The 12,169-nt window shown below is 40.3% G+C and overlaps 1 protein-coding gene across 2 annotated transcripts in view; it reads left to right on the forward strand.

Annotated features, from left to right (window-relative positions):
• The window catches only part of LOC121309989 (sodium channel protein type 4 subunit alpha-like), a 162,751-nt gene that overhangs the window by 78,705 nt on the left and 71,877 nt on the right, over positions 1 to 12,169 (forward strand). For both annotated transcript variants that reach the window (XM_041243181.1, XM_041243187.1), the window contains exons 14-16: positions 1,162 to 1,400; positions 4,372 to 4,545; positions 8,358 to 8,714. In XM_041243181.1, the coding sequence (XP_041099115.1) occupies positions 1,162 to 1,400; positions 4,372 to 4,545; positions 8,358 to 8,714 (770 nt within the window). The remainder of the gene's footprint in view (positions 1 to 1,161; positions 1,401 to 4,371; positions 4,546 to 8,357; positions 8,715 to 12,169) is intronic.

Below are 12,169 nucleotides of genomic sequence, written 5' to 3' on the forward strand. Positions count from 1 at the left end.
TTGGTAATGTTTGGTCATTTTAGTAAAAAAATGAATGAAAGTCACGTCAAGCTTCCGAAGGCCTGTGTGAAACGGGCCATAGAGCACTGCTAGTCAGCCAGCTGAGCATTGAGTGGGCTAAGGGACCACAACACAGTCACAGAAGAGACTTTTCAAAACAAGACTGAAAGCATGCCTGTATGTACCGCTCAGTAAACTACAGTGGAAGCATTGTAAAGCACAGGCGTGATACGACAATCACAGATACGTATGGTAAAGCAAGGTATACACTTGAGAAAGTGTGGTAAGTACAGAGTGAAATTATAGTAAAGGCACGGTTAAGAGCAAAGATACTGTGCAAAAAAAAGAATGTTAATATGGTCCATGCATGTGTATATATGTGAGTAAAAAAGAATGTTAATATGGTCCATGCATGTGTATGTATGTGAGTAAACACAGTGTCTCTAATTACTGTGTACTTACATTGTAGTTACTTATTAAACACATCTGTACTTACACATCATTACAACTTTATTATGTATAGTTACAATGTACTCGATCCTAACCCTATGCCTATCTCGAATCCTAACCCTACCACTATCCCTACCCCAATCCCTAGCCCTGTCCCTATCCCTAAGCCTAACCTATCCCAAGCCATAACCCTATCCCTATCTCTAAGCCTAAACATAACCCTCTCCCTAACCCTAACACTAACCCTAACCCTATCTCTATCCCTAACCCTAACCCTATCCCTATCCCTATCCCTATCCCTATCCCTATCCCTATCCCTAACCCTATCCCTATCCATATCTCTATCCCTATCCCTAGCCCTTTTCTCCTACAAATGTGTGCATATATCATGCAAAAAGACGTACACATAGTACCTATGCATAATAACATTGTAATTATATGTAAGTACACTTGTATATACAAAGTAACTACTATGTAAATACATACTAATTAGAGACACTTAATGTAAAGTGTTACCGAATAAATACAGAAGTGTGTGTGTGTGCACTGTGATACAGTTCAAATCCTGATTACATATACTGTACAGCATCTGCATATGAGGAATTCTGTGCAGTTGTGTGACCCACATCGGAGAGCTACAGTACTAGCTTGTAAAGATGCAGCCTCCCATTCCAAGTTGATTCAGTATTGTTTGGGGTGATTTATTTGTAGAGCTGGAAGAGTCGAATCAGAAGTGCCACCCCTGCTGGTATCGCTTTGCACAGAGGTATCTGATCTGGGACTGCTGTCCGCTGTGGCTGAGGGTGAAAGAAAAGGTGAATATGGTGGTGATGGACCCCTTTCTGGACTTGGCTATTACCATCTGCATCGTCCTCAACACCCTCTTCATGGCTCTGGAGCACTACCCAATGACAGATGACTTTAGCAAAATGCTGTTTGTGGGTAACCTGGTAAGCTGAATGTTCATTGGCTGCTGCAGCGGTGTCACATGGCCAATAAGCTCATCCTTAGCTAACTTTTTTAAATAATATATGGCTAGGCTGTATTGTAGAGAATATAAAGAGTCTATTGTCTTCATGTGTATGTGGAGGTTTCCATGCCCTGAAGGAGCTCAAATAGATTATGAAAGTCTTTGGGCTAAATTCTCAAACATTTTTTTTCAGAAAGTGAAAATACACCAAACCACCATTTAATGTTGGATGGCTAGCGCCAAGTTAGAGTAAATAGTGTTTCAAATCCTGTCCTTAATTCTTGAAGTGTTATAGAATCAGCCTGTAGCGTTTTCAGCCTCACCCTCAGTTACCTCAATTCTGAGGTGTCTATACTTCAGTGATGTAAACATATTTCAGGGTGTAATGATCCCTTGTATACAGTCTAGCTCTGTACCTTTGAGGGTGAGATTTTTTGGAGACTGACACCTAATCCCTTCTCCCAGTGGAGGAGATGCATTGTGGGAGTGTGATTACAGTGCATCGAGCTGGGTGCTCTGTAAGTGAAGCACGTGGCTGTTAACAGCGTGCAGTGAAATCAGAAACGTATCAAAGAACGCTGAACTCTTACTGTACTGTGCGTATATCTGATTATCTATGGCTTGTGGGACCGATTGTGAGGCTGAAGGAATGGAATGTGTGATGACAAATAAACCCAGGCCTCTTCGGAAAACAACATGTCTGAACTTATTCCGTGAGATTATTATTTTCCACAACGTTACTCCGACAGAAGCCTTACCACGTTGGCTCCTCCTTCTGTTTCTTTGCAGTTTCTGAGTCCCAACAGTCAAATGTGTTGGGTGTTATTCCCCAGCTGGTTTTATTCCCCAGGATGCATGATTAAAATGATCAAAACAACTGGCGTTATGTATCGCTGCGAGAGGTACAGCACGGGATACAAAAAGGGAGCATGTTTGTTGTAAAGTCTGCTGGGTGCTCTGTAACTTGAGAGAGGGCCGCTGTCAGTAATGAAAGTGACATGGTCAGGCTGCTTTGGGAGCTTTGCACGTGATTAGATGCACAGTAACACAGCACTTCTTTGATAATCCGTTAATTGATCATTTATAAATCACATTAAAAAATGTTCTTACATCAAGAACTTTAACTCCAGCTGCGTTAGCAGTGTAAGCCTGATTGAAGCAAACTGTGTTTATAAAAGTATTGAAGTGGCTTTATTAGATTAAATGGTGGTGGTGGTGTTGTCAGATGATCGATGAAGACCTTTGTTCAGTAAAGCCATGTCTGAGTGGCTCTGTAAAGGATAAGAGGATAAACAGGATCCCCACTGGGCATTTAAAATGTTCATTAATACAGATGTTCTGCTGCCGTCACCCAGGCGGAGGGGATTCATGTTTTGCAGTAAACCATTTAAGAGTGTCTCTATAGTCTTGGGTGAGCACGTTTGAACTTTTTATATTATCAGACTTCTTCTGCTCCATGAAGAAATCCCACAAGGAGCACAAATTAACGATGTTTAGAGACAGCAGTAAATAGACTCATGGTAAATTTGAAAGGCATTGCACTTTATAAGGTCTTTGTATTGATCTGCACTGAATCACCATTAGGCTGATGTAGTATCAACTGTCTAAAATATGACTACATTTTTTTAACCCATGTGATGCACAGCACCTTTGAGCACTCATATAATACAAGTAAGGGAATAAACTAAAAAAAACATAAAAAAAACAGTTGTCTAACAGAGAAACATTTCCAGATACAGGCACTGCAAGTGTCTTTTTCAATTACATTTAGGCATCTTTGCTTGTAAGGATCCTCAAAAACAGTTCCAGTGCTTTGCACAATGTCAGTGCATTGCACAGTGTCAGTGCTTTGCACAATGTCGGTGCTTTACACAATGTCAGTGCTTTGCATAGTGCTAGTGTTTTGCACAATGTCGGTGCTTTACACAATGTCAGTGCTTTGCATAGTGCCAGTGCTTTGCACAATGTCGGTGCTTTACACAATGTCAGTGCTTTGCATAGTGCCAGTGCTTTGCACAATGTCAGTGCTTTACACAATGTCAGTGCTTTGCATAGTGCCAGTGCTTTGCACAATGTCAGTGCTTTGCACAATGTCAGTGCTTTGCACAATGTCAGTGCTTTGCATAGTGCCAGTGCTTTGCACAATGTCAGTGATTTGCACAGTGTCAGTGCTTTGCGCAATGTCAATGCTCTGCGCAATATCAATGCTTTGTCAGTGAGGCAGTGTCACAAAGACGGCCGGAGTGGGTGGCGTCAGTCCAGAAGCAGGAAATAAACAGAGGGGTGGAGTTTGGTGGAGCTGAGTGTTGAGCAAATGCTTTCGCTCAACATTTAATAAATAAACAGAACAGAAAATAAACGGCTGTAACAATACAAAAACAGGACATGGCACGTTCGCTAAAATAAACAGACAAACAAAACGGACTAAACAAATCAAACAATGGACTAACAAACAAACACGGTGAGCTTCTATTTAACGATGACTACTATTCTTATTATTATTATTTCTACCTCCGTCTCCTATCCCGTTCTCCACTCACCGAACACCCAACCCCGAGTGGGTGAAAACATGCTGCTTTTATGCAGCTGTACCAAGACTCGATTGCTAATCAATCATTCAATTGGAGTCTCTGTACAACTGAACGTGAATTAATAAAGTGCAATTCCCCGTGCTCACATATTACCTTTTACTTGCACGTGAAGTGCTGTGCAATCCTCGTGCCTAAATACACATATACATTTTAAACACTCGTGTTACACAGACCCGTTTATATCCCGTGTACCAATGTCTATACACCAACATTTAACACACCACAATCAACATATAATAGATAATATACACAGGGGTGGGCACTTTGTCACAGGCAGACATCACTTCCTGCCCCCCCCCCACACAGTGTCTGTGAAAGGAATACCCAAGACAGACATCACTTCCTGTTCCCTCCACACAGGTGTTCACTGGGATCTTCACTGCGGAGATGCTGTTTAAAATCGTTGCCATGGATCCCTACGAATACTTCCAGCAGGGCTGGAACATCTTTGACAGCATCATCGTCTGCCTCAGTCTGATGGAGCTGGGTCTCTCCAATGTGGAGGGGCTGTCTGTGCTGCGCTCTTTCAGACTGGTAATTCTGTTTCTGATTAATCCTTTCACTCCTCAGGTAAACTGTGGTAAACCGTGGTAAACTGTGATCCCTTGGCATGGCTAGCATAGGAAAACTGCAAAACCCTTTTTTTTTTTTAAATTTATTTTCTTATTACAATTGTATAATTATTTTTGTTTTAGTCACTTTTAATTATTCTATTTATACAAACTATATCTTTATATTCATTTAATTTTGCAGTTAAAACCACATTTGTGTCTTTTTTAATTTGTGATTTATTCAATTTTGATTTGGCTGTTTTCAATGTAATTGTTTAGTGTGTGTGTGTGTGTGTGTGTGTGTGAAGCACTTGGGATCCTTTCGATGAAGGGAGCTGTAGAAATGTGTATTGTATTGTAAAATTATAGTACAAATGTACTGTGGTAAGGGACAAAACACTCCATTAAACTAACAAAGCATTATGAAAACATAAAGCTTACTACATGATTCATAGCTTTACTTTAGAAGTCACACAACGAAAACTACACAGTCCTATAAAGAGCAAACAATGGACATCTTAACGGTGTACTTTTTTTGAGAGAACATCTGTCAAAAATAACAAGCCTGTGTTGCGTTGTTTAGTTTCCAATTACAGCACAGCATGTACTCGTCCTTCGAATGAGACACACACACAAACAAGGTCTTATTGGAAGAGACCAATTACAGCACAGCATGTACTCGCCCTTAGAATGAGACAGGCACACAAACAAGGTCTTATTGGAAGAGACCAATTACAGCACAGCATGTACTCGCCCTTAGAACGAGACAGGCACACAAACAAGATCCTATTGGAAGAGACCAAATACAGCATAGCATCTATGCCCTTCGAATGAGACAGACAAACAAACAAGATCCTATTGGAAGAGACCAAATACAGCATAGCATCTACACCCTTCGAATAAGACACACACACAAATAAGATCCTATTGGAAGAGACCAAATACAGCATAGCATCTACACCCTTCGAATAAGACACACACACAAACAAGATCCTATTGGAAGAGACCAAATACAGCGTAGCCTCTACACCCTTCGAATAAGACACACACACAAACAAGATCCTATTGGAAGAGACCAAATACAGCATAGCATCTATGCCCTTCGAATGAGACAGACAAACAAACAAGATCCTATTGGAAGAGACCAAATACAGCATAGCATCTACACCCTTCGAATAAGACACACACACAAACAAGATCCTATTGGAAGAGACCAAATACAGCATAGCATCTACACCCTTCGAATAAGACACACACACAAACAAGATCCTATTGGAAGAGACCAAATACAGCATAGCATCTACACCCTTCGAATAAGACACACACACAAACAAGATCCTATTGGAAGAGACCAAATACAGCGTAGCCTCTACACCCTTCGAATAAGACACACACACAAACAAGATCCTATTGGAAGAGACCAAATACAGCATAGCATCTATGCCCTTCGAATGAGACACACACACAAACAAGATCCTATTGGAAGAGACCAAATACAGCATAGCATCTACACCCTTCGAATAAGACACACACACAAACAAGATCCTATTGGAAGAGACCAAATACAGCATAGCCTCTACACCCTTCGAATAAGACACACACACAAACAAGATCCTATTGGAAGAGACCAAATACAGCATAGCATCTATGCCCTTCGAATGAGACAGACAAACAAACAAGATCCTATTGGAAGAGACCAAATACAGCATAGCATCTACACCCTTCGAATAAGACACACACACAAACAAGATCCTATTGGAAGAGACCAAATACAGCATAGCATCTACACCCTTCGAATAAGACACACACACAAACAAGATCCTATTGGAAGAGACCAAATACAGCATAGCATCTACACCCTTCGAATAAGACACACACACAAACAAGATCCTATTGGAAGAGACCAAATACAGCATAGCATCTACACCCTTCAAATGAGACACACACACAAACAAGATCCTATTGGAAGAGACCAAATACAGCATAGCATCTATGCCCTTCGAATGAGACAGACAAACAAACAAGATCCTATTGGAAGAGACCAAATACAGCATAGCATCTACACCCTTCGAATAAGACACACACACAAACAAGATCCTATTGGAAGAGACCAAATACAGCATAGCATCTACACCCTTCGAATAAGACACACACACAAACAAGATCCTATTGGAAAAGACCAAATACAGCATAGCCTCTACACCCTTCGAATAAGACACACACACAAACAAGATCCTATTGGAAGAGACCAAATACAGCATAGCATCTATGCCCTTCGAATGAGACAGACAAACAAACAAGATCCTATTGGAAGAGACCAAATACAGCATAGCATCTACACCCTTCGAATAAGACACACACACAAACAAGATCCTATTGGAAGAGACCAAATACAGCATAGCATCTACACCCTTCGAATAAGACACACACACAAACAAGATCCTATTGGAAGAGACCAAATACAGCATAGCCTCTACACCCTTCGAATAAGACACACACACAAACAAGATCCTATTGGAAGAGATCAATTACAGCATAGCATCTACACCCTTCGAATAAGACACACACACAAACAAGATCCTATTGGAAGTGACTCTGCAGCAGCACAGTTCACCTCTAGTCCCTGTAAGTTGCTCTGGATAAAAGCATTTGCTAAATGACTAATTAATAAATGATTTGCCGGAGTTTGATTCCTGTAATGCTTGTGGAAGCTTGATATGTCTTGTAAAAAGCGTGTTTGTAAAAGTGCAGTGCATATATCAGCTTGCAGGAGCCACTGTTTGTATAATCTGCACTACCTAACCCAATGACGAGAGGAGTCAGCTGCAGGATCAAGCAACACAAAATATAGGATTACAGCTAAACCGGACACATTTGACAAATACATTTTTTTTTGTTTTCATTACTTAATCTTTGAAGGTTAGTCCTTCGACCGCTGATGTTTTTAGTTTCTAAATGCAACATAACCCCATTCCCCCACAGCATGATTGTTTCAAAAGATTTCGCATACATTTCAATGGACTTCTGCTGCTGCAGATGTAAAAATGTTGGCATGCATACAGTAGCTGCTCTCTCAGTTCATGGTACTGTATTACTGTATTACTGTATTTTTTAGAAGAACAAAGGTAGCATACTGTATGTATATTGTCATTGCCACAACAGAAACTTAGTAGTCTTGTATTAGAACAGAAATTCCAATACCCCAGTAAATCTGCTTCCCTTTACCCTTTTCTTGCTCCTCACTAGGTAACGTGGCATTCCTGCTTTCTGATTGTCTCAGAAGCTCAGAGAGGTCAGGCATGTTCAGGGTAGCTGGAAGTAGAGTTTCAGCCTGGGTTGTTCCTTCAAGCCAAAATTTAAGTTTCCAGCACCTTATGAGGGGTCCGGACATCCCTGAAAAGCATGATGTTGCAAAGGAACACTTTAAACCATTACATGGAAAACAGCTTACTACATCATTTAATAAAATAGACATTTTAAAAATGTGGTTTTATTTGTAAAAAAGCTTGTTTTTAGAAATAGAACAATTAAGAGTCTAAAACAAAAATGTAAATTAATTGTAATTTAAAAACGGACAAAAAGAAAATGCAGTTTTGATTGTAAAATAGGAAGTTTAAGATAGAAAAGCTATTTTGTAAAACAGTAAGCGTCCCAGCTTCCCTGACAGATGAAGGCAGAGTATTTCATAATTCAGGAGCTTCACAAGGCCCTTCCTCCCATATTATTTGAATCCACACTTGAACTTGCTGCAGGGGTTCTGTTTAAGATATGCATGCTTCTTCCCCCTTTTCACAGTTAAGGGTCTTCAAGCTGGCAAAGTCGTGGCCGACCTTGAACACGCTGATTAAGATCATCGGGAACTCTGTAGGTGCCTTGGGGAACCTGACCCTGGTCCTGGCCATCATTGTCTTCATTTTTGCCGTGGTGGGAATGCAGCTGTTTGGGAAAAGCTACACTGACTGTGTCTGCAAGATCAATAAGGACTGCAAGCTGCCTCGGTGGCACATGACAGACTTCTTCCATGCCTTCCTTATCGTTTTCCGCGTGCTGTGCGGAGAGTGGATTGAAACCATGTGGGATTGTATGCAAGTCGCAGGGGAGCCCCTGTGCCTCATTGTCTTCATGCTGGTCATGGTGATTGGGAACCTAGTGGTAAGTGCTCTATTAAGTATATTCATTTATGTTTAAACTTTGTGGGTTTTATTTATTTTTAGCTCAGGTTGAAGGAACTTCATGTATTTGGAGTGACTGTGTATTAAGAGCGAGGGGTAAGAGTGCTAGGCAGAAGCGTTTGCTTGATGCTAGATTGCAGGAAGGCTGGCATGTGAGATGATTTGGGCCATGTGATCGCGCCATGGCTGTAACTTAATTTGGCTGACTTTGCTAGTGAGCGCTGTTTCAGGTGGCTGAGCGTTGAAATGAAATGAAAAGATAAACAGTGTGGCTAAATAGAGCTTTGGCAGATTAACGAAATTCACTTTGCTAATGGGGGGAGTTGGCAAGTTTCAGAAATAAACCCTTCATTCCTTGTCGGTGTATTATATGTGAGCTAAGAGAGCTAAATCCTTTGCAATCAAGAGCTGGGTTAAAATAATACTGCAATGGGAGCCACTCATAATTGAAACCCCCCAATTGTTTATTTATTATTATTATTATTATTATTATTATTATTATTATTATTATTATTATTATTATTATTATTATGTAGTTATTTGGGGGATTATTGTGATGGGGAATGCTTCTGTACATTACATACTGCAGTATGATGAGATTGTAGTTGGGTATTAGGAAAGCAATGCTGTAGACAGCAGCTGCTTATTTGACTTCTGTCATTACAGTCCCAGTGTCCTATACAGAGCTCTCCTTGGGGGCACACAGGGTCTCCTGGGGTGGCTGGCAGGGAGTGTGACAGGGTTTATAATTGCGGATCTGCCTAGGGGGCTGGCACAGAGAGAGATATTAATGTGTATTGTCAAGGTAGTTTAAGAAAGTTTTATGTTTTAAGTTTTAAGAAAGGCATATGCACTAAACCAATGCAAGTGTCTGTCAAAACTTTATGTTAAATGTTTGAGTAAAGGAAGCAGGTTTGTAGCACTCATTAAGTATTTTATTTAATAGCTATTAAGTTTTAAATTGCAATTTAAAAGAAAGAAGTGTAGATAGAGTTTAAATGTTGTTAATCAACTGTATGTATACGGCCCATTTGTGCTCTGTGGCCGTCCTGCTCAAGATGAGCAAGTGGCAGAGAATGACAGGTTGGTGCTGCAGGGGGCGTGGCCGACATTATGTTAAAACTCCGTTTTTTATGTTTAATATTTCAGGGTGAATGAAATGACTTTTTCATCGATAAGTGTGTGTATATGTCTTGGATGTCTGGGTGTATAAATTAGAATAAAACACAGCGGAGATACAACTAAATTAAGGTGCATCTATAATATATGCATTTATATTGGTGGGGTTATTATTATTATTATTTATTATTATTATTATTATTATTATTATTATTATTATCCCCATCCCCATTGGTTCTCTATCTCTAGATTTAAAATGGACAGACTGGCAGCTGTCAGTACCCTATTGAAGCCAGGAGATGATTAAGAGCATTTGTTAAAAATAAATAAATAAATAAATAAATAGAAATTCTCTCTGAATAACAAGTAATACCAAAATTACTCATGCTTGGAAAAATGTCCATACTTGTTACGAATATCTGTTTGTACTCGTTGCTCGGTGCAGCCCTTATAAGCAGGCGATTGTTTAAATGGTCCAAGTAGGTCTAGAAATGATCATTTTTATTTAGCCCTCATTATAGCTTTATTGTTTTTCATTAGTTTTACTGCTACAGTAAAGTGCTATGCTCTCAGTGTCATTATTGTTTGGGCACAACAGCCTCAGAGAAATAAAGAATAGTGGTTTCCAGGTTCAGATATGAGCCAGTCAGAGACCCTACCTGCTCTGGTTGTTCTAATAATACATGCAAACACCAAAGCCGTAAACAAGTCCTTTGCTGTTGTAGCTTCAGACTGTGGAGCTGCGCGCCAGGCTCTGATTGCAACACTACATTCCAATGGGGGTCTGTCGCTGTGGATGCCAAGCCGAGCATGAGGAACAGAGCCCAACGCTGCTGCAGCCCCAAATCACTGGACCATAGTGTTTTAAGGAGAGTGTTGCCTTTTCAACCCCCTGAATGGAACACAGTACTGTAGAGTACTGTCAATGTTGTCCACATACATGTTGCAGTGCATAGCGTATATTGATATGGTACATATAGCCTGCCTATGAATCTTCAATACCATGGCTGTAAAGAACAGTTTGTCCAAAGGTCAATTCTTTAAACCCCAGTGTATCTAGTGTTTTATTTTACTGCTGCTGCTGCTGCTGCTCCAGTGCTGTTTATAATAATCAGCACAGCAAGCTGCTGGAGCTTAAAGCATTGCAAACCTTCAGACTGATTGTCAAGAAGGAATTGAAAAGGAACCCAGATGATCTATTATAGCTAGAATTTGTCCATGGCATCAGCAATTGTATGCAAGCTAGAGTACCATCTGTAGGAAGATAATACAAAAAGCCACCCTGTAATTGTTGGCATGAGACAGTGCCCTTGCTTACCTCAGTGTCCTAAATAGTCATCAGGTTGAATCCATAAATCCATAAATGCATAAACCATACAGAAATAAACCATGAAGCTTGAGTGAAAGGAGAACCAGCTGACGCATGCAAGGACAGGCACTGATAGCAGACCATAAGAACCTATTCAAGAGGGATAATGTGCATAAGCATACAGAGGATACATAATACTGTACAAACTGCTGTAGGACAGCACTGGAGGCCTGCAAGCCTCTATGCAGCTACAGTATGAGACGCATGGCTCATGGGACCAGGTATGCTTTCTGTTTGTGCACCTGTGTGGATAATTTGAATTGTTCAAACCAGGTTATTGCTACTGGACAGGTGAGCATTTCTTATTCACAAAGGCTGCCTCACTTCATAAAGAAGTAGAGTTTTGCATCACTCACTTGCTGTATGTAGGATGTCATTTAAAATATCTCCTTTGCCAAATGGGTCTTGTTAGGCATAGTTTGGGAAGAGGGACATTCCCAGCGCTAGCAGTTTAAAAATATAGCACATGTTTTTTTTTGTAAAGTGATGTTCATCACATGACTGAAATGAATCAAAGCAATGGTTCTGCCAGGGAACTCACTTTAACCTCAGATCACAGGATGTACAATCCCAGTGCAAGTGAGCAACATGTTAGTTTAATATAGCCCGGGGCTATTGTTATCGTGTGTTCTGGAACTGGTGAGTGCCACTCATTTGATGTAGTAATTAATACTGTAGTTCTTGGGAAGGTTTGTCATTTTGGCTGAATCTCCTTTTATTAAGGGTTATTGTTATTTTAAACATCCTTTGATCTTCATTTACCTGCAGTGTATCCACCTTGTGAAAGGCTGTCCCTTTGTGAACTCTTTCCATTGTGCTTCAGCGGTTTCTTGGCTCTTGTCCTCCACTGGAATTTGTCACTGCTAGCTTTAAGTGGTTATCTTTTATTAGCTCTTCCACTGTGGTTAATTCAGAGTCACTCAGCCTTGCTCTCTCATTGGCTGATG

Source organism: Polyodon spathula, chromosome 3 (genome assembly GCF_017654505.1).
Source record: "Polyodon spathula isolate WHYD16114869_AA chromosome 3, ASM1765450v1, whole genome shotgun sequence".
NCBI lineage: Eukaryota > Metazoa > Chordata > Actinopteri > Acipenseriformes > Polyodontidae > Polyodon > Polyodon spathula.